The 22,363-nt window shown below is 49.4% G+C and overlaps 2 protein-coding genes across 5 annotated transcripts in view; one reads left to right on the forward strand and one right to left on the reverse strand.

Annotated features, from left to right (window-relative positions):
* The window catches only part of CCDC40 (coiled-coil domain containing 40), a 65,677-nt gene extending 55,918 nt beyond the window's left edge, over window positions 1-9,759 (reverse strand). The window contains exons 1-4 of one of the 2 annotated variants that reach the window (XM_016192522.2): window positions 9,347-9,523; window positions 4,625-4,688; window positions 2,924-3,301; window positions 1,177-1,291 (exon numbers count right to left, since the gene is read on the reverse strand). In XM_016192522.2, coding sequence (XP_016048008.1) covers window positions 1,177-1,291; window positions 2,924-3,301; window positions 4,625-4,688; window positions 9,347-9,375 — 586 coding nt within the window. In that variant the 5' untranslated portion in view covers window positions 9,376-9,523. Of the gene's footprint in view, window positions 1-1,176; window positions 1,292-2,923; window positions 3,302-4,624; window positions 4,689-9,346 lie in introns of both variants that reach the window. The other variant, XM_060171855.1, reaches the window with a different exon arrangement.
* Window positions 9,760-9,770: 11 nt separating this feature from the next.
* TBC1D16 (TBC1 domain family member 16) overlaps window positions 9,771-22,363 on the forward strand; it is a 107,502-nt gene continuing 94,909 nt past the window's right edge. For all 3 annotated transcript variants that reach the window (XM_060171856.1, XM_060171857.1, XM_060171860.1), the window contains exon 1: window positions 9,771-9,929. The gene's annotated coding sequence lies outside the window, so the exon portion shown is untranslated. The remainder of the gene's footprint in view (window positions 9,930-22,363) is intronic.

The raw sequence follows: 22,363 nt of genomic DNA on the forward strand, positions 1-22,363 counted from the left end.
AACTTAAAAAATTAAAATAAAAGTAAAGGAGAATCTCCAGCAACCAGGGAGATGGCAAAACAGAAGTCACAGGACTTGTAAGCATGAGGTCATGGGTTTGCTGTCTGGTGTCGAATGTGCCGGTGTGGTGCTCTGACTTGTCTCTCTACCTCTGTTTCTCTTCTAATTAAGAGAACAAAGACACAGTATTTCACTTAAGATCAATTTTTTCTTTCCTGCCCAACTGGTGTGCTTAGGTTCTGTTCCTCACTTGTTTGTATCTGCACTGTCGCTACAGAGCTCGAGTGTGACAAAAACCGTGTCACTCAAACCTCAGAGTAAGTGCTTCCAGGTCTGCTCAGGTGCCACAGGGAGTACCCACAGAGTGCACACATTACTATGACCAAGGGCATGATGGACGTGGATTCCTCATGCAAGCACCAAGCCCCAGTGATAACCCTGGTGGCAGAGAGAGAGAGAGAGAGAGAGAGAGATGGAATGGAGAAAGAAAGAGAGGTAGCACAAGGGGCTGAGTGTTGTCACACCAGTTTAAATGCACATATTACCATAAGCAAGGGCCCAGGTTCAAGCTTCCACTTCCTACCTGCAGGGGGAAAGTTTCACGAGCAGTTTCACGAGCAGTTTCACGAGCAGTAAAGCAGGTCTGCAGGTGTCTCTCTCTCTCCCTCTCTCCCCCGCCCCTCTAAAGTTCTCTCTGTCCTATCCAAGAAAAAATGGCCACTGTGAGCTATGGGTTCATAGTGCTAGCACTGAGTCCCAGTGATAACACTGGTAGCAATAAAAACAAACAAACAAACAAAAAAATAAAGAAAGAAAGGCAGCACAGCTCCTAGCCCTTCGGGTTAGAGTAAAGAGAAGGAGAATGTAACCTTGGGGGAACTACTGCAGTTTCCAGTGGAGGAGATGAGGACACAGAATTCTAGTGAGGGGAACATTATGGAATCATACCTCTATTATCTTATAATTTTATAAATCAATATAAATTACTAATTCAAAAGGAGAGAGGAGATGACACATTTTATGAGAGAAATGAGAACTGCCCAATGAATGGGCTTCTCCATGTGCTTGTGAAACTTCATCCCAACTCTTGGCTGAGCTGGAAGGGTGCTCACAGGAGATAGAAGAGGACGCACAGAGAGTGGACATGCCCAGGCCGGCCAGGGAGTCCCTGGGTACCTGGTTCCTCAGCGTCTGGCAGGGGCTCATCTGGGCCCCAGGAGGCCAGGCTGTCCTGGCTCAGTCGGAGGTGATGGAGCTCCCTGGAAGGAGATGTCGGTTTCTGGGGGCCAGCCTGGAGCAGGAGCAAGTAGGCCTGAGTCAGGGGCTATGTCAGCACCACCTGGCTTTTTATTCATTACATGCCTGCCTTTGCTGCTGTGTCTGTGGTGCCAGGATCGAGCCCAGGTTCTGGAGGGCTTGCCTTGCAGCTACTTCCTTGGTCCTACAGCCAAAATTATCATCAAAATGGTAGTAAATACTCTGGGTGTGAAGATTATTTTGGGCCAGGAGGTGGGTCACCTGGGCCTGAATTCCAGTTCCCCTGCCACCACCACATGGGAGCAACTATAAGGGGGAAGCTTCACACGCAGTGGAGTGGTGCCCAGGTGCCTCTCCTTCCTCTCCCTCCCTGTGTCTCATGCTCTTAGAAAAGGAAAAGAGGGAGAGAGAGAGGGAGAGAGAGAGAGAGAGGAGAAGAAGAAGGAGGAGGAGTAGGAGGAGGAGGAGAAGGAGAAGAAGGAGTAGGAGGAGAAGAAGAAGAAAGAAGAAAGAAGAAGAAGAAAAAGAAGGAGAAGGAGGAGGAGGAGGAGAGGGTCGAGGAGGGACTAGATAGATAGCATAATAATTCTGCAAAAGAATCTCATGTCTGAGACTCTGAGGTCCCAGGTTCTGTCCCCAGCATCACCACCAGCCAGAGCTAAGCAGTACTCTGGTCTTTCTCTCTGGATCTCTCTCTCTTATTAAAAAAAAAAATTAAATAAAGATCAATTTTTTAAAAAAGGAAGAAAAGATTACTCTTTTGCTTTTGCAAATGATCAAAATAGAGGATATCCAGGAGGGAATGAAGGATGGCACATTCAATTGGGTGCAAATATTACAATGTGCAATGATCCAGGTTCAAATACCCAGCCCCCACCTGCAGGTGTCTATTACTTCACTAGCAGTGGAGCAGGGCCGCAGGTGTCTTTCTCTCTATCTCACCCTCTTCTCTCAATTTCTCTGTCTCCATCCAATAAATGAATAAATAAATATTTTTATTAAGAAGATATCCAGGACTGGGAAGATAGCATAATGGTGGTAGTAAAAGATTTTAGTGCTTGAGGCTCTGAGGTCCCAGCTTCAATCCCTAGCACTACCATAAGCCACAGCTGAGCATAGCTCTCATGAAAAAAGTAATGAAAAGGAAAGAAGGAGGGGGAGGGGGTGGGGGAAGAAAAGAAAGAGAAAGAAAAAGGAAGAAGGAAGAAGGGAGAATGATAAAGGAGACAGAGAAAGTGTCTGAGCACTCCCATATGGTCCTCTGAAAGGCATCATGTACACTGTCTCACTGGTCCACTGAACTGTAATCTTGAAAGAAATGCAGTTAAGCCCCTCTGTCTCCTAGCCACACTGCACCTGCTGGGAAGCGACCTGTGACTGCTGGCCAACACACTGGACACGGCATTCCTGCCATCACAGAAAGTTCTGTTGGACAACTGGTGTCTAGGAACAGGGACCCCTGGCAGGGTGTGGAACCAGCCTTGAGCTAGGGGAAACAGAAGGGGTCCTGGGACACAGGGGTTCCTGAGATCTGCCTGAATGAAGGCAACCTCACAGAGTTTGCAATGTGTGTTGATGGTACACCCTGAGCTCCTCACATGGGTGATAGACAAGGGCACAAACTCCTGCCCAGGCCCCACACAGGGCTCTCAGGGGACATACTGACCGCAGGTTGGGGGCTGCCCTGGCCAGGTGGCTCTGAGGAGCCCAAGGCTTGCCACGAGTGCCTGGGGGATGAGAGCCTTTCCTCTGTCTCTTCCAGGCTGGCGCCCGCCTCCCCAGGGCTGCTGTCGGAGAAGCTCTGCTCAGAGAAGCCTTGCTCGGAGAATCCCTCCTCGGAGAAGCCCTGCTCAGAGAAGCCCTGCTCGGAGAAGCCCCGCTCAGAGAAGCCCTGCTTGGAGAAGCCAACTTGGATCACTTCAGAGGACTCTTCCAGCACAGGCTCCAGCTCCTCTTCCAACGCCGTGTCTTCCTCAGTCTGCCATGGAGTCCCAGCTGCTTCTTCCTCTTCTGTTGGGACACTGCCCTGCTCCTCGGGTGATACCTGAGCAGGTGGCAGGGGTCAGGGGACAGAATCAGACAGCAAAACAGAGGGACTCATGAGGTGTTTCAGTTCCAATGGGGTGACTATGCTGAGGGGAGGCCAACCCTCACACCTGTGAGCCCAAGAGAGTCTGTGCACGTTCTAACTCAGAAAACCTCTCTCTGCTCCTTGTCATTATCTTGCTTATATATATATATATATATATATATATATATATATATATATTAAGATAGAGATAGAGAGGCAGATGGTAGAGATGATAGAGATGGAGAGGCAGAGAGAGAGAGAGTACACAAACACAGCATCAAGGCTTCCTCCAGTGTGGTGGAAGCCAGGTTTGAATATGCATCTCACACATGGAAGAGCAGTGCTCTTTCTTCCTTTCTTTCTTTTCTTCTTCTTCTTCTTTTTTTTGCCTGCAGGATTATCACTGGGGTTCAGTGCTGGCACTACAAATCCACTGTTCCTGGTGGCCATTTTTTCCATTTTATTGGATAGAACAGAAATTGAGAGAGGAGGGGGAGAGAAAGATAGATACCTGCAGACCACATGTGAAGTGACCCCTCCTGCAGGTGGGAAACTGGGGATCCAAACCTGGATCCTTGTGTGGGTCCCTGGGCCTAAGTGCTTAATTGGTGTGCCACCTCCCCCCACCCCCCAGCAGCATTCTATCCAGGCAAGCTATTTCGCTGGCCCTTGTTATTATTTTGCAGAAATACTTCCTTATAGGAAGTGGCTCTGAAGTACTCAGGGCAATCTAAGAGTGGGGTCTAGCGGCCTTTCCCACTCACCTGAGAACAGGACAGAAGGACAAAAGGAGAGGGGGTGTTCTACAGCTCAACAGAGCTGGCTTTAGTTCATGTAACTCTTTTTTTATTTTATTTTTAGAGTAGGCATTATAGAGTCATTGTTTTTTGTCACACAGGGATGAGATGGCTTGAGGGACAGCCACACTTCTTAAAGAAAGATGAAAGGACTCATCTCAGTAAGGGGCTGTAGGGCCGGTGTCTCAGGCTGAGGGCTGGCTGTCTTGGGCTTTTTGTTCTGTTCTTATCTGAGAGGACTGGTGTATGTCTACAGGGGGTCTCTGGTACAGAGCAGGGTATCAGTGTTAGCCAGAACGAAGGGATGGCTCCTCTTGAACTGGTGGTGCCCCTACTTTTTCAGGCAGTGGGCAGAGGGAAGAGGAAAAGACCTCAATTTGCAGGTCAGAGTAAGTGTTGTACTATGTGCATTTAACCCAGTGCACCACCACCTGGCCCCTGCTCTCTTTGATTTCTAGCAAAAACAGATCCAGGGACCTTCAGCCCAGGGGAGCCTCACCACATTGCCTTCCTCATGCTGGTCCTCATCTTCTTCCAAAATGGATTGCCCCTCCAGGGGAGACCTGGCAATGAAGAGACATTAGGACAGTTTCACCTTACTTTTCTCTTTCTTTAAAATATATTTTATTTGTTTTACTTTAATGAGAAAGAGAGAGAGAGAGGGAGAGAGGGAGGGAGGGAGAGAGGGACAGAGGGACAGAGGGACAGAGAGAGAGAGGGAGGCACCAGAACATTGCTCAACTCTGGCTTATCGTAGTGCTGGGGATTGAATCTGGGACTTTGGAGTTTCAGGCATGAAAATCTTTTTTTCAGAACCATGATGAACCATTATGCTGTCTCCCTGCCCTCACCTTTCTTTCCTTCAGCCCCTGTTACCCCCGCCAAGTCTGGGCAGCTGTTTACTTGCTCTGGGCCAGCATCAGATGATGCCTGTAGTTTTGACAGGAGTGTTACAAGGATGGTGTCACCATCAAAATGTGACAGAACAGAAAGGCCCAAGTAGATTTGCTGGAAAACCCTCTTTCACAGACTTATGTCTGTGACAAAACTCGGGGAGAGAAGCACAAAGTGAGAGAGAGTTGCACAAAAGGATGAATATTCAAGAAGGATCTTGTGACTTTACCCATGGTTTACATCCTTAAAGGTGTTTTTGGCTAATTAAAAATACAAACTTGGGGTGGATGGTAGTGCAGCTGGTTAAGCACACATGGCATGAAGTGCATGGTCCTGCGCAAAGATCCCAGTTCGAGCCTCAGGCTCCACACCTGCAGGGAGGTCATTTCACGGACAGTGAAGCAGGTCTGCAGGTGTCTATCTTTCTCTCCCCCTCTCTGTCTTCCCCTTCTCTCTCCATTTCTCTCTGTCCTACCTAACAACAACAACAGCAATAACAACAATAAAAATAATAGCAGCAACAAGGGCAACAAAAATGAGATAAAGACCCCTAAAAAATTGGGAATACAGGAGTCGGGCGGTAGGTAGTGCAGCGGGTTAAGTGCAGAAGTGCAAGGACTGGCATAAGGATCCTGGTTTGAGCCCCCGGCTCCCCACGTGCAGGTGGGATCGCTTCACAGGTGGCGAAGCAGATCGTCAGGTGTCTGTCTTTCTCTCCCCCTTTCTGTCTTTTCCTCCTCTCTCCATTTCTCTCTGTCCTGTCCAACAACGACGACATCAAGAACAACAACAATAATAACTGCAACAACAATAAAAAACAAGAGCAACAAAAGGGAAAATAAATAAAGTTAAAAAAAAGATATTGGGAATACAAGGAAAATTCTTCAACATAATAAATGGCATATATGACAAAGCCACAGCTAACATCATTTCCTTTTTTTAAAGTAATTTTTTTAGAATATTTATTTTATTTATTCATTCCCTTTTGTTGCCCTTGTTTTTATTGTTGTAGTTATGATTGTTGTCATCATTGTAGGATAGGACAGAGAGAAATGGAGAGAGGAGGGGAAGACAGAGAGAGGGAGAGAAAGACAGACACCTGCAGACCTGTTTCACTGCTTGTGAAGCGACTCCCTTGCAGGTGGGGAGCCAGGGACTTGAACAGGGATCCTTACACGGAACCTTGTGCTTTGCGCCACGTGCGCTTAACCCGCTGTGCTACTGCCTGGCTCCCAACATCATTTTCAATAGGGAAAAACTGAAAGCTTTCACCCTACAATCTGAAGCTACACAAAGATGTCTACTTTCACCACTAATATTCTATATAGTCCTGAAGGCCCTCACAAGAGAAAGCAATATTAAAGGAATTCATGTTGGAAAGGAAGAAATTAAATCATCACTATTTGAGGATGACATGACAATATACCCAGAAAACCCAAACAGTCTACCAAAAACTACTAGAAACCATCAACAGATTCAGTAAAATAACAACAAAATCAATACACACCAATCTGTGGCATTTCAATACACAAATGAGAAGTCAGAGGAAAGGAAAATGAAAGAAGAAACCCCATTTACAATTGAACTCCAAAAGATAAAATACTTTGGAGAGAATCTAACAAAAGAGGTGAAGGATCTTTACAGTGAAAACCATAAGCCATTGTGAAAATAGAGGATGACACAAAGAAATGGCAGGACATCCTTTGTTCATGGACTGCAAGAACAGATATTATTAAAATGATCATCCTTACAAAATCAACTTATAGGGGGCTGGGTGGTGGCACACCTGGTTGAACACACATGTTATAAAATCAACTTATAGATTTAATGTGATCCTTATCAAAATCTTAATAACATTTTTCAAAGATAACTGAACAAATTATTGAAGTCACATGGAGTCACAAAAGAATAAACAAACAACAACAAAACACAAATAGCCAAAGCACTTCTGAAAAAAAGAAAAAAAAATTGGAGGTATCACAACTCCCAACATCAGTGTGTACTACAAAGAATAGCAATTAAAACAGTGTAATTGGGGCAAAAGCAGGCACTCAGACCAATGGAACAGAACTGAGAGCCCAGAAATAAACTCACATATATAATAAAATCTGATGTATGACAAAAGAGTCAAAACCATTCAATGGGGAAAAGGCCTCTTCAACAGACAATGCTGGGAAAAATGGACAGCCATATGTAGAAAAATGAAACTAGACCACCACCTAGCATCATGCACCCCTATGTTCATAGCTGCATCATTTACAATAGCCATGGAGTGGAAGCAGTCACTGGATAGAGATGACTGGATAGAGAAGTTAAGGGTTATATACTACTATATTAAAAAAGGTGATGTTGTGTCCTTTGGGATGGAACTGGAGGTGATGATGCTTAGTGAGTTAAGGAAGGAAATGGAAGAGAACTATGGGAACTATTTGGAATACAAAGAATTGAAACACGTGAATTTGCAAAGAGAAAGTAGTAATCATCAAACTGTCTCTCAGATTTGGTGATAACCATGGAGGTTATTGTTGGTGAGGTGTGGTTGGGACACACTGAACTTTGGAGATAGACTAATTTTTGCCACCAGAGGGTATATATGGAACTTGGTGTCTGTAAGAAAAATTCACCACTCCTAGCAGACATTTCTTCCTTAAATTTTTTAAAAATTTAGTAAGACAAAGATAAATTGAGAGGGAGAGAGAGACAGAGAGCGAGAGACCTGCATCCCTGCTTCACTGCTCATGAAGCTTCCCCCCTGCAAGTGGGGAGCAGGGGCTTGAATCTAGGTCCTTGTGCATGGTAACATGTGCACTCTACTGGGTGTGCCACTGTGTGGCCTCTAGCCCTGTACCCTTATAAACCACTACAATGTCACTAATTAAAATGTAAAATAATTAAAAAAAAGAAACAGGGAGGCTGGGTGGTAGCAGACCTGATTGAGCGCATATGTTACAATGCGCAAGGAACTAGGTTTGAACTGCATCTTCACCTGCAGGGGGAAAGCTTCACAAATGATGAAGCAGTGCTGCAAGTGTCTGTCTCTCTCCCTCTCTTCTCTCTATGTCCCTGCTCCTTTCAATTTCTGGCTATCTCTATCCAATAGAAAAATGAAGATAATTAAAAATATTAAAAAAAGAACCAAATGATACTACCATAGGGATCTACTAACACCACTACTGGAAAGATAGTGGTGTTATCCCAAAGATTACTTGCATCCCTATGTTCACATCAGCATAATTCACAACAGTGAAGACAGAGAATTGTGTGTCCATACAAAGATGTGTAGATTAAAAACAAAAACAAACATCGGTGGTCTATAGAGTCCACGGAATACTACCCAGCTCTGCACAATGACGAAATCTTGCCTTTTACAGCACGGTGGATGGAAGCTGAGGTGATTCTAAGTAAGTCAGGAAGAGAAAGACTCACACATGGCACATTGATAGCTAAAGCAATGGAACTGGCCAAAGCCCAACCCAAACCAAATGTGCGGGAAACGCACGGTGAGCAGAGGGGAGGGGTGCGAGGGGCACCTGGACAGTGTGATGGCCCTGATGCTTGGTAGCAGCTGCATCAAGGCTGGTCCCCATAATGAGATGCGAAGCTACATTCCCTAAATTTTTATTATTTATTTATTTTTCAATTTTATTTTTGAGAGAGATGCAGACAGAGAGAGAAACACCAGAGCACGGCTCAGCTCCGGCTTATGGTGGTGTGGGGGATTGAACCTAGGACTTTGGAGTCTCAGGCATGAGAGTCTGTTTACATAACCATTATGCTTTCTCCCCCACCCCATCCCCAAAATTTTAAAGAATTGAAAACCAATAAAATTTGATTTCAGATAGGCTCTTTCCTTTTAAACAAAGCCTAAGAGAGCAAGGGCTGAGGACAGGCTCAGTCTGACCCGCCATCTATCTGAATCCCAATACATTCACGGTGGAGTTGCCTCATTATAGTCCTCCCCCCGCCCCGCCCGCATGGCCTGCAACCCCTAACTTAGGGAGACAGACCCCGTGCCTCCAGGAGGAGGCACGGGCTGAACCCCATCCTAGCTGCCCAGACCCCGCCCGCTGAGCCCCTAGCCACCCCCCGCCAGCTCTGCAGCGAGGACCGCGGTGCATCTCGGTTGCCATGGTTACCGCGGGCCTGCGAGGCGGGGTCAGCAGGAGCCCAGCGCCCCAGAGAGCGGAAAGGGCCGCGGGAAGACAAAGGGCCCGCGCAGAGAAGAGATGCGGTCCCGGCGGGAGAGCAGCCCAGGAGCCGAGGCGGGAGGGCGGACGCCTGGAGAGGAAGGGGCGCCGAGGGCACCCCGCAAAGGGGACCCGCTCACCTGCTCTGCGGGTCTCCCGGGTCCGCCATCGCTCGTTGCTAGGCGACGCCGTCAACATCCGGGGCCGCGTGGGGGCGGGGGCGGGGGCGGGGGCGGAGGCGCGGCCTTGGTGAGAGGTCGGCGCCAGGGGAGAGGTCACCCAGACCTGGTCGGTGTAGAAGCAGAAACGGGGAGCCCTCTCCAGCCCCAGTTTATCCCCCCACCTTACGCCCCAGTTTCTGTAAAGCGACACCAGTGTCATGTGCGTCCTGCCGGGCAACTCCGGAGACCCCAGTGTCCCCGCCATAGCTCAGGGTCCCCCCTTGGCGCTCTCGGCTTCCGTCCAGATCCGGCGGTCTCGCGACGTCCCCAACACGAAGCTTTACTGGGGGAGCGCTCGTGTCGGCCAGGCTGGGGGTGGCGAGGGCTTCGGCTCGAGGCCGGGCGGGGCCAGATCGCGGGGGGTGGGGAGCCGGGCTGCGGGAGGGCGGGGCGGGGCGGGGGGCCGGGCCTCGTGGCGGCTCTCCGCCCTCCTGCCTACCAAGCAGCGGTCGCCGCGGTGGCAACTGGGGCGGGTGGACTCTGGCGGGACTGCGGGACCCGGGTGCGTATCGGGGCGCTGACGGGCGGCGGGGACGGGACCGGGGTGCCCGCGGGGGGAGGCACCGGGCGGGGCGATCGGGCCGGCGTTGCGGGGTGCAGGCGGGCCGGGGTCCCCCTGAAGCCCTGGGCGCGCAGGGCGGCCGGGGGGCGGGGGCGGCGCGGGAGCGCTCGGGTCACGCCCGGAGCACCCTCGGGACTCCCCAGCTGCCGGCGGGGCTCCCCGGGCCGGGACCCGGCTTCTTGCAGGGAGATCCGGGGCTGCCTGCCTGGGGCCAAGCACCGAGAACTTGCGGTCTTTGTTTGGCTGGATGGTCCAAGCACGTGAACTGGAAATGTGGCGGCGGTGGGGAACACGGCCCCCGCCCCACAAAGTGAGTCCTCCACCCCCGCCGGGGTGCTCTCGGCTCTCCCAGCCCGGAGGACAGTGGTCGAGCAGTTTGAGAACCGCGGGTCAGGAAACAGCCCCTCTGGGCCCAGCCTCTTTACCCCTTTGCTCTTAAAAAAGAAAGAAGAAAAAAAAGAGAGAAGGGGGTGGGGGGTGAGGATAGGGGATTGCTAAATACAACCTCAGAATCCTGAAGCTGGGGGTTCTTGAAATCCTGCTGTTGCCACACGCGGAGCTGGTGTCAGGTGTTGGCACCGCGAGTTCGGGTTCTGTGCAGAAATAGGAACCCGGGCAAGTTGCACAGGCAAGTCCATGTGGGTGGCCGGGTAGGGGGGTGGGGGCAGCGAAAGTGCCCAGCTCTGATCTGGAAAGATTCTGTAGTGCAGCCTCACGGGGGAGCCTGATTTCAGGGGCGTGGGGGTGAGGGTGGGGGTGGCGGGGCACAAAGGCCCAGATGCGAGATCTCTGCCGCCCATACATGAGAGAAGCATCGGAAATCCTGTGTTTCAGGAGCTCCTCATTGACACTAAATTCACCAGTGGCTACGAAAGAAGTTAAGAACAGTTAAAGTTTTTTGCAAAGTGACAACTGCCCTGTGGTTTCACCAGAAAGTTCGTGCCAGCTGTGGCGCATTTGTGCTGGGATGTTGGATTATGTTGAAAACCTCTGTGAAGCTTGCCTTGGACTTTTTTTTTTTAAGGCTTTTAAAATTTGTCTACTTATTAATGAAAGAGAGAACTCAGTTGGCGCACACAGTCCTGGGGACCAAACTCAGGGCCTCATGCTTGAGGGTCCAAAGCTCTAGCCACTGCATTCCCTCCCTGGCAGTGGAATCTTAGCGCTCCAGCAATAGCTTCTGCTGATCCCATGAGTTCACTTAACCCACTGTAGTTGTGACTGAAGTTACTCCCAATTTACAGATGGGAACACTAAGACTGAAAGAAGGTGGGTGACAGGCCCCAGCTGCCCCAGCTCTGGACACTGTGTGGCACTGGCCCTCCTTTCACTGTCCCCCCACCATTCAGGCACACGTTCCCCTGTCCTCCATCCTGCAGCAGATAAGCTAGATCACTCTGAAACTCACAGGAGTGTGGATGTCATCTCTAACTGTGGCTGGTCTATTTGATCTGTAGTGAGCCTCCTGGGGCTGGAATCTGGGCCATTTGAGAAGTGAGCATTGGGTTCCAGGGCCTGCTCACTGCTGAACCATCTCTGCTGTGGTTTGAGGTTGTGACTGTGCTTCAGATCTTCAGCCCTGGTACTAGTACTGATTTAACTTCTCCTGGCCTGTGTCTCTCCACCTGAAAAAGTGGAGGCAGTGCCACTTCCCTCAGGAGGCTTGTTGCGAAGACTGTCTGGCATAGCTAGTGCCTGGCATGGACCAAGGGTTTGCTATTGCGATTATTATCAGTGGACTTTACATTTGATTAGGCTGGTAAAAACATGCATTGGTTTTTGTTTTTTTGCTGTCTTGTGCTAGTGGTTCAGTTAGAAAATGGATCAAAGAAATGAAATTACCTGTGTTGGTATAGTTACATTTTTAAAAAAATTTATTAGGGGATTAATGGTTTATAGTTGACAGCAAAACACAATAGTTTGTATACTACATTTGTACCTTTATTTATAGGTTTCATATTGTATTCATTTACTTTGTGTAGAGACAGAGAAATTGAGAGGGGAGGGGGAGATAGAAAAGGAGAGAGAAAGACAGACACCCTGCTTTATCTCTCAAGGAGCTTCTCCCCTGGAGGTGGGGACCAAGGCCTTGAACCTGCTTCCTTGCTGTTAAAGCATCAGAGGTGATTGGTTACTTGCCAGGACGCACCTGTAGGAGATTTTATGGGTACCCCTGCCTCCTACCACCACCAGACCCCAGGCTGGTTGAGGGACTAGACTTTCCTCTCAGGTTTGAATCCTCTCTTGGTTTCACAGCCTATTAAGATATGTGTGTATTGTGGGGGGTGGAGGTGGGGGCAGGGGGCGTGGCACCAGTGATTCATTGTATACATTGTCCTGCGTGCCCTCCTGTTGCACTTGTACAATATCAGTGAGGCCAGTGCTCAGAAAAGAAAGGATCAGTCGAAGACCAGGAGATGGCTCACCTGGTAGAGCTCACACTTCACCATGTGCAAGGATCTGAGTGTGAGCCCCCAGCTACCATACAGAAGCGCCTGCGCAGGGGAAGCTTCATGAGTGGCAGAGCAGTCTGTGGTGCCTCCCCTCTCTGGCTCTATGTTCTTCCCCCTCTCTCCTCCTCTTTTCCTCTCCTCCCCCTCCTCCTTCCTCTTTTTTAATTTTTAATTTTTTTATTGCCACCAGGGTTACTGCTGGGGTTTGGTGCACTACAGCCTACTGTTCCCAGTGGCCATTCCTCCCCCTTTAAATTATTATTTTTTTTGGTTAAATTATCTTTTTAAAAAATTTATTTTCCCTTTTATTGCCTTTGTTTTTTATTGTTGTAGTTATTGTTGTTGTTGTTATTGATGTCATCATTGTTGGATAGGACAGAGAGAAATGGAGAGAGCAGGGGAAGACAGAGAGGGGGAGATAAAGATAGACACCTGCAGACCTGCTTCATCACCTTTGAAGCGACTCCCCTGCAGATGGGGAGCCGGGGGCTTGAACTGGGATCCTTATGCCAGTCCTTGTGCTTTGTGCCACGTGTGCTTAACCCGCTGTGCTACTGTCCAACTCCCTAAATTATCTTTATTTATTGGATAGAGACAGCCAGAAATTGAGAGAGGGTAGGGGGAGATAGAGAGAAAGAGAAACACCTGCAGCACTCTTCACTACTCACAAAACCTTCCCCGTGCAGGTGGGAACCAAGGGCTCAAACCCAGGTCCTTGCACATTGTAACGTGTGTGCTCAATCAGGTGCATCACCACTTGGCCCCTCCTTTCCCCCTTTCTATTTTATTGGATAGAACAGAGAGAAATTGAGAGAGGAGGGGAGATAGGGAGAGACACTTGCAGACTTGCTTCATCACTTGTGAAGCTTCCCTCTTGCAGGTGAGGAGCAGGGGCTAGAACCTGGATCCTTGTGCACTATAATGTGTACACTTAACCATGTGTGCCACCACCCAGCCCCCAGCTCTCACCTTCTATCTAGGAAGGAAGGAAGGAAGGAAGGAAAGAAAGAAAGAAAGAAAGAAAGAAAGAATCCACTGAGTAGTGGAATCATGTAGGTGCAAAGCCCAGTGAAAACCCTGGCGGCAAAGGGAAAAGAAGAAAAATAAGAAAAGAGAGCATGAGTTTCATTTATTTATTTTAGTCAAAGTACTACTCAGCTCTGTCTTGCGGTGCTGGGGATTGAACCTGGGACCTTGGAGCCTCAGGCATGGAAGTCTTTTTGTGTAGTCCCCATGCTAGCTCCTCACCCCATAGCTTGTGTATAGCTTCCCATACACAAACACATACATACACACAGTCCATGTTCTGGACCCATTGTAAAAGTTAGTTTCCAAGGGTTTCCCTCCTTGGCTCTTTGGGGGCCAAATGTATATACTTAAAAATCTTGTTTATTTACTTTGGATAGAGACTGAAATCAAGAGGGAAGGATGAGATGAAGAGGAAGAGAGTTGCCTACACCCCTGCTCCACTACTTGTGAAGCTTCCTCCCTGTTGGGCTTGAACCTGGGTCCTTGCACACACTGATATGTGCACTCTACCAGTTGCACCACCTTTCAAGCCCTAGCTAGTGAAAGATAGAGAGACAAGAGAGTGTGAGTGAGTGAGTGAGTGAGTGAGTGTGTGTGTGTGTGTGTGTGTGTGTTTGAAAGAGAACACAGCACTGAAGCTTCCTTGCTTCCTCTAGTGTGGCGGGGCCTGGGCTTGAACCTGGGTTATGCACATGGCAAAGCAGCACACTGTCCACATGAGCTATTATACACACACACACACACACACACACATGCACCCAAGGGTGGCATATTTTGTTATTTGCTGTCAAATGACATAAACAGCAGATGGTCTCTGCCCTTCCAGGTTTTCCAGGGATGGGCATTTATCCAAGTGACAGTAGGGCAGCTGAGAGAGGGTGTAGCAACCAGCCAAGCTTTACCCACCCTGGTTTTAGACCTTGGAAACACTGGCTTCCTCTTGCAGCAGCTAGCTGTAGGGTCCACACTGGGGTTCACACCTTGCACTCTTTTGCTGTGCCTGCACAGTGCTTGTCTGCAGTGCCCTCGGCCTGTCTATAAGCTGCTTTGAATCCTGTGAGGTTAATGCAGCAGCAGCAGCTACATCACCGCTGGTTATGCACACTTGACAGGATGGTCCCTTCAGCCCACAGGTGTCCTCTGCACACAAGGATGAAGAGATCCCAGCTCTCCCGGATCATGGCCTGCATGGCTGAGGGATTCAGACTGGGGCTGCCCACAGGGTTCCTGTGAGGGGCTTCAGACCACAGAGCCAGGGGTTCCCCTGAGTGATCATAGCACTGTGCTCATGGAAAGTGGAGGGCTAGTGTCTCCCTGAATGTGTTAGTGGCAGATGGTTTTCAGGAGGCAGGGGGTGGGCCTGTGCCAGATGACGTTTGGCCTTATCTCTGCTACCTGGGATTTGAGGGCAAGGCAGAGGAACTGGTTTCTGCCAGCCACGTGGTGGGGAGTGGTGACCAGGCCAGAAAAAGCTGTCACTTGTGGGCTAGGCATCCAGTGCCCTACCTCCCGCTCCTTGTCACCCCCCAGCAGCTGTCACTGTGCTCATGGGTGGTGTCTGGTGCTCTGGAACACCTGCTGCCACAGAGACCCTGGGCTGAAAGTAGCTGGGGAAAGAAATGCACAGTGGGTGCTTCTGCCCACCCAGTTACTTGATCTCTATGGAAAGTTCTAGAAAAGTTTTTGCCCTCTGCTCATATTTGGGCACCATGGGAGCCCTGTCTGCCAGGACAGAAAGGGGGTGCTGGCGTGTGACCTTGCTACTTTCCTCCCTCCCTTCTTCCCTCCCTCCCTTCAGTTCCCTACACAGACATGGGTACCCAGCTTCTTGCCTGGTTCTGGACCTGGGGCCTGAGTAGTCTTCTCAAAGGGTAGCAGCTCTGCTCAAGGGGTTGATGGTCAGTGGTGGAGAGAGTACATGCCTCCTCAGAGCTAACTGTCTGCTTTCTGGCAGAAAGCAGCTCCAAATGGGCCACTGGCCAGTGCTGGGCAGAGAGGCATGAGGTGCAGGTGGAGCCCAGTCTGCCCATCAGCTGACCCTGAGCTGGGGAGTTGCCAGGCCTCCTGACAAGTGGAAGCAGGTGAACGGCCATCAAGATTTGGCAGCATGAGAGGGATCCCCCAGCCAAGGGGTTGCTGGTTGCCAGGAGCTGGACTAGGTGGGGAGCTCTCCGTCCAGGAGCGCCAATCCTGCCCACTGCTTGGGTGTGGCCCAGAGAGACTGCATGTCACCTCCCATACCCTGAGCTGTCAGGTAGCCTTGTTCTCAGTGGAGCATACTGTCTCTACTGGGCATACTGTCTCAGCCCTCTGCAAGAATACCTTCCTCTTTCTCTTTCTCATTCTCTTTCTCATTCTCTCTTTCCTTCTCTCTTCTCTCTCTCTTTTTTTTTCCCACAGGGGACTCCCACCTGTGAGAGATCCCATTGTTCCTGGCAGACATTCATTGATTGATTTTTGCTGAGGCTTCACTGCTCTGAGTTGAGCTGACTTTCAGATAAAGAGACAGACAGAAAGATACCACAAGTTCTGGTTCAAACTTGGGTTGCACACATGGCAAAACAGAATACCATCCAAGTGAGCTATAACTATCTCACTGATCCCCTGGCAGACATTTTCTCTCCTTTCCCTTTTAACTCCAAGCAGAGAGAGAGCTAGAGAAAGAGAGAGAGAGAGAGAGAGAAAGAAGAAGGAGGAAGAGGAGGAGGAGGAGGAGGAGGAGGAGGGAAGAAAGGAGGGGGGGAGAAGGGGGAGGAGGAGGAGAAACACCACAGTGCTGTTTCACTGTTCGTGAACCTTCCTCTGATACAGTGATGGTTCTCCTCTGCGGTACCTGCAAATTGAACCTGGGCCATTTGGACAAGACAAAGTGCATTCTACTGAGTGAGATAGCTTCTGACCCCTCAGGGCACCTTTTATTCATTGGAATTATACAGCACTCCCCCATACACATATAACTCTGAGATTTCACTGTTCTGAAGAGACTTTTTGCAGATGGAGAGACAGATCGATAGAAAGAGAGCCAGGGACAGGAGAGAGGGAGAGACATCACAGCACTGAAGCTTCCTTCAATGCAGTGGGGGCCGGGTTCAAGCCTGGGCTGCACACCTGGCAGAGCAAGCCCCCTTCCTACCCAGCTATCTTGCAGGCCCTGGAGAACCCTTCCATCCCCAATCTTGGGGTGTCTTAATCCATATCCTGTAACTGTGAACTCACCAAGAGCCCACCCTGCCCTGGACCAAGTGCCATTTGACAAATGATTGGTTGGGGGGTTTGCAGGGGGTCTGACAGCCTGTTGAGTCCACCCCTAGCCCTGTAATGGGGTCTCTCTGCACAGGTACAGTCCACAGCATCACCCTTTCTGACCTCTAAAGACCCTCTCTGCCTTCCCACTATTCTCAGGGCTCCTGTGGATTCTTCTGTTTTGCTTCTGTTTTATCGCTGGGACTTGGTGCCGCATTACGAATCCACTGCTCCTGGTGGCCATTTTTTCCATGTTATTAGATAGGACAGAGAGAGAGATTGAGAGGGGAGGGGGAGGTAGAGAGGGAGAGAAACAGACACCTGCAGACCATCACTGCTTGTGAAAGTGTCACCCCTGCAGTTGGGGAGCCTGAGACTCAAACCCGGATCCTTGTTCTTTGCACTATGTGCACCACTGCCTGGCCCCTCCTGTGGTTTCTTCTTTCCTCCTCTAGCAGCTCCCTCACATCACAGCCACCTCTGCCCCTCTCCCTGGAAATGCCCCTCTGACCACCCACACCTTTTCCCCACCTCTGCCCCCCTTGCTGGCCACAGACCCGCGCATGTTTGAGGGAAGGCCAAGTTGTTCTTATCTTCTGAACTACACAATAGCCTATCATGGAAATCTGGCCAGTGATGGCTTGTAGTCACAAGTCATTTCTTTTCCTTTCTTCTTTCCATTCTTTCCCCCACAGAGACAGAGAGAGAGAGAGAGAGAGAGGGAGAGAAAGAGAGAGAATAAGGAAGTGAAACTTCCTTTAGTGTGGTGCCAGCTTGAACCTGGGCTGTACACATAGCAAAGCAGTGTTTTATTCAAGTGAGCTGTTGGGTTGTTGGAAAAGTCGTAACATGTTTTCTGTCTTTCTATGCAAAAATGTATCATGTCTTTTCTGACAGTCCAATATTCCACCAACCTAGAGCCTGCTCAAGTTCTATTCCTGACTGCACCTCTCACCAACTGGTTAAGAGCCAGCCTTGCCTTCTTCACTGTGTCAGGTTTAGAAGCTTTGCCCTTTTTCCTTCCATCCTCCCCCTCCGTCCTTTGTTCAAGCCCATGCACATCTCAAAGTTGATTCCTCTCAGCTCTGCTCCTTGTTCCAACTGCCAGGTTGGCACAGCTGCTCTCTCCAATGACAAAGCTGGGCATTTGGGTTCATATTAATTTTTGCTACCAGGGTCAACACGGGTTTGTTGCCTAGATGATAAGTCCACTGCTCTTGGCAGGCTTCCCCCTCCCCCCATCTTCTTTACTTTATTTGACAGGACAGAGAAAATTGAGTGGGGAAGATAGGGAGAAAAAAGAGATATCTGCAGCCCTGCTTCACCACTTGGAGAGAGCTGCAGAACTGTCTCTGTTGTTAAAATTCGGAAGGCTCTTGCTGGGCCAGCTAGCTTCACGGGCGGGTAACAGAGACGCGGAGACAACGGCTGGACAGGGAAGCTGTAATTCTTTATTCAGGAACAACGATTCACAAACTAAGACAAACTAATCACCAAACAGAACTCGGCTGTCTCTTTGCGGCGGCACAAGCACTCCCTCTTACTCTGTAACTCCGGAACTCTCCAACTCTGGAACTCTGGAACTCTCGTACTGGGGAACCCTCTGAAACTCTGGCACTCTCGAACTCAGGAACTCAGGAACTCTGTCTAACTCAGGAACTCAGGAACTCTGGCACTCTCGAATTCAGGAACCCTCTCTCCGGGTTCCTTGGGGCGGGGCCAAGCAGGCCCGCGAAATTAACAGGACTCATCCAATTCTCTTGGCGGGGGAGGGCTAGAACAAACCAATGTAAAGCATACGACAGTCTCACTACTCATGAAGCCTCCCCTCTGTAGGTGGGGACCACGGGCTTGAACCTGGGTCCTTGCACATTATATCAGTAACATATACACTCAACCAGGTGTGCCATACCCAGCTGACTATTACTTTTTTTAAACAGATAAATAGAGAGGGCTGGGCAGGTAGCTTAGCCAGAGGCTGCAGGTTCTGCCCCTGGCAACACCTCATGGAAGAACTGAGTAGTGCTCTTGTCCTTTCTCCCTCCTGTTTTCTCTCTCTCTTATAATAAATCTCAAAAATAATTTTTTAAAGATGGAGTGAAAGAGAAAAACAGTATGAAAAAAGAGATACCTCAACACCACTTCACATTCATGGAGCTCCCCTGGTGCCGTTGTGGTACTTCCATGTGGTGCTGGGATTCAAATGCAAGCCCTCATAGGTGGCAAGGCATGCACTCTACTAGTTGAGCTATTTCCTACTTCCTAAGTTTACTTCTTAGTACAGTTTCACACTGATCAGGAATGAACAGAAACCCAGAGGTCCCTCCATGTCCAGTGGCCATTATTTCCTATGCGGGGACATGTGCACAGCTGTCACTCTCTATCTAGCCCCTGTAAGCACCCTGCTCAGTGGTGCTGGGAACACCCCCTCATGGTGGTTGTCACCCTATTCAGCCCATGTCTCCCTGCTCCTCCACATCAGGCTTCCTCTGGGTGCTCACTCATCACATGGCCCTTCCAGAAGCTTCTGGGAAGCTGCTTCTCTGGCTTAGTAGGGTCCATGCCTGCTGGTGACACCTTTGGATGACCAGCTGCTTCTCTGGCTTAGTAGGGTCCATGCCTGCCGGTGACACCTTTGGATGACCAGCACCATCTCCGGCCTCATCCCATACAATGTACTCCCCCAAAACTTTTCTGTGCTCTGTAACTCCTGTGGCAGTGCCCACCTAGCAACTCTTTGCTCTCTGTGCCCCTTCCTCCGCCCCTTCCCCACTGTGCCCTTAGGTGAGCCTGATTGGGTCCTGTTTATTGTCTGTGTGGCTCCCCCTGGTGGTGTATGGTCTCCAGACCAGGACCATTGACTTCACTGGTTGAAGGGTCTACCTCCACATCCTCATCCCCCCTCCCCTCCCCCACCCTTGGCCTTCATCTTCTGCCCAGAGCTGGGGAGGGGGAGCCCAGACACTCAGTTCCAGGTAACCAGGCATCAGAGAGGGACTGAACAAGGGCAGTGGAGGCAGGATGGGGGTCCTTAGCCCTCTGGGACGGAGGACTTCTGTGGTGGCAGTGGGCAGGGGGGCTTGGCCAGGTGGTTTGGAGGCCTCCCAGTGCCCCATACTAGAAAGAAGGAGCCCACACATGTGGCCTCCTCACCCCCCATCACACGGCCCTGAGGGACAGGAGGGGACACAGGTCACACCAGGGGCAACCATGGGGCCAGGCCGGGTGCTCTCTGGGGCTTTTCTGCAGGGTGTTCTCATTTGCTCCTTCAGATCCGGGTGCCCCTCCCCCACAGCAGGTGGCACACTGTTACCTGGGCCCCGCCTCTGGCCTCCTTCCCTCTCACTTCTGGGGCTGACTTGGCATATCTGGGTAGTGCAGACATAGCTGGCCCCCACCCACTATGTCCTGAAGACTCTGGGAGCTGGGCTGGAGGTCCGAGCACCCCACTGCTGCTCACTGCATTCATCCCCTCCTTGTTCTCCTGGATCACTTTTCAGCCTCTGCTTTCTGGGGCCAGTGGGGACACCCACCTGATCAGAGGCTCCCATGAATCTGAGTCAACTGTATTGGGGGGGGGGCGAGTGGGAACTCACATGACTGGCATGAGTTTTTTCCACTTTCTTTTTGTTCTGGGGGGACATCAGGATTGGAAGGTGAGGGTGGGGTGGGATGACAGGGACACCCATGTGACAAAGTGGGTGGGGGTTGCCTGGCAGGACCCTGGGGGAGGGGCTGGATCTCCTTAGCAGAGGCCAGAGTGTCCACCTATCTTGGGGTTGTGGGATGGTGGGTGTGTTCCCTTCACAGCCTTGTCAACGGTCCTGTGAAACCACATTGGCTCATACAACAAATAAAACCCAAACAGTTTATTAAAGATTCAACCGTGACAGGAGACATATTGAGGCAGATAAGGGATCTCAACAGTTTTTTCTTTTTTTTAATCTTCCCATTTTGGATTCTATTTTTATAGCCCAAAATCTGTGACGTCTGTTTCTGGCGACTCAAGAATGTGATGTGATAGAAATGCCTCTTTTCTGTGTATGATGGGCACTTATTTTTGCTTTAAAATTTTATTATTTTAAAAATGTTTTTCTCCTTTTTGGGGGTTATTAATTAACAGCTCTATAAAATTGTAAGATTTCAGGGGTGTAGTTTGAATGGGGGAGGCCTTCAGTGCTATGGTATCTCTCCCTTTCTTTTTTTCTTTTTTTAATATAATATTTAATTTAATTTATTCCCTTTTGTCACCCTTGTTTTATTGTTGTAGTTATTGATGTCGTCATTGTTGGATAGGACAGAGAGAAATGGAGAGAGATGGGGAAGACAGAGGGGAAGAGAAAGACACCTGTAGACCTTCTTCACCAGCAGGGGCCTCGAACCGGGATCCTTACACGGGTCCTTGCGCCTCGCGCCACGTGTGCTTAACCCGTTGCCTGCTGCCTGACTCCCGGTATCTCTCCCTTTCTATCTCTATCTCTTTGCCTCTCTTTATATATTAAAAAGCTGTCTCGGAGTGGTGAAGCCCTGGCCATGACAAAAACAACACAAGCCAATATATATATTTCACTGAAAATTGAAATCACTGGAATTAAAAATTAGAAGAGAACATAATAGAAAATGAATTAGTCTTTGCAGGGATTATGCAAATATAAGAGCAATGAAAAGAAATCCTATGACAAGGTGCAATTTGCATAGGAATTTAGCCCAGTGTAGATCATCGTTCAGTGCCACAAACCTAAAGCTCCCATGTTAAATGTTACCCTCTTGCTTTATAAGTAAAGCAGATATATAGACCAGCGTCTCACTGAGGGGAACTGTCTTGTCACTTATTAGAATAAGCTAGATATTCTTTAAACATGTGCAAATGACCCTAAATAAATTTAAAACTGAAAAAAAACAACCAAACATTAATGATTCAGTGAAATAGCTCACCCGGCAGTTTGCTGCTCTGCCAACCCAGGTTCAAGCCCTGTCCCCTGAATTGAAGGAAGCTGCCTCGGTGCTGTGGTCTCTCTCTGTCTCTCTCTCTCTCTCTCTCTCTCTGCCACTTCCATAGCAATAAGAATTCTAATAGCTGGGAGTCGGGCAGCAGTGCAGCAGGTTAAGCGCATGAGGCACAAAGCGCAAGGACCCATGTAAGGATGGTTCGAACCCCCGGCTCCTCACCTGCAGGGTAGTCGCTTCACAAGCGGTGAAGCAGGTCTGCAGGTGTCTATCTTTCTTTCCCCCTCTCTGTCTTCTGCTCCTCTCTTGATTTCTCTCTGTCCTATCCAACAACAATGACATCAATAACAACAATAATGACTACAACAAAACAAGGGCAACAAAAGGGAAATGAATAAATAAATAAATGTTAAAAAAAAAAGAATTCTAATAGCTCAGCAGAAAATTCACAGAGACAAATCACAGGATGAACACCAGCATGTGTTCAGATGCAGGGAAACCTTATGGGGAAACCATATTTCAGTCACCAAACCGACGAACCAAAACCACCGATCATCTGGGTACCTTCTGCCAAATCCATGGGGTCCTGTGTGTGAACAGTTCACATTAGGAACTGGTGAAGCAGCCAGGGACCCTAGAATTCACCGCAAGGAAGTCATGGGGTTTCGGATGAAGATTTATGTATGAGAATGTAGATTTGGT

The sequence above is a fragment of the Erinaceus europaeus genome, chromosome 14, assembly GCF_950295315.1.
Source record: "Erinaceus europaeus chromosome 14, mEriEur2.1, whole genome shotgun sequence".
NCBI classification, from domain to species: Eukaryota; Metazoa; Chordata; class Mammalia; order Eulipotyphla; family Erinaceidae; genus Erinaceus; species Erinaceus europaeus.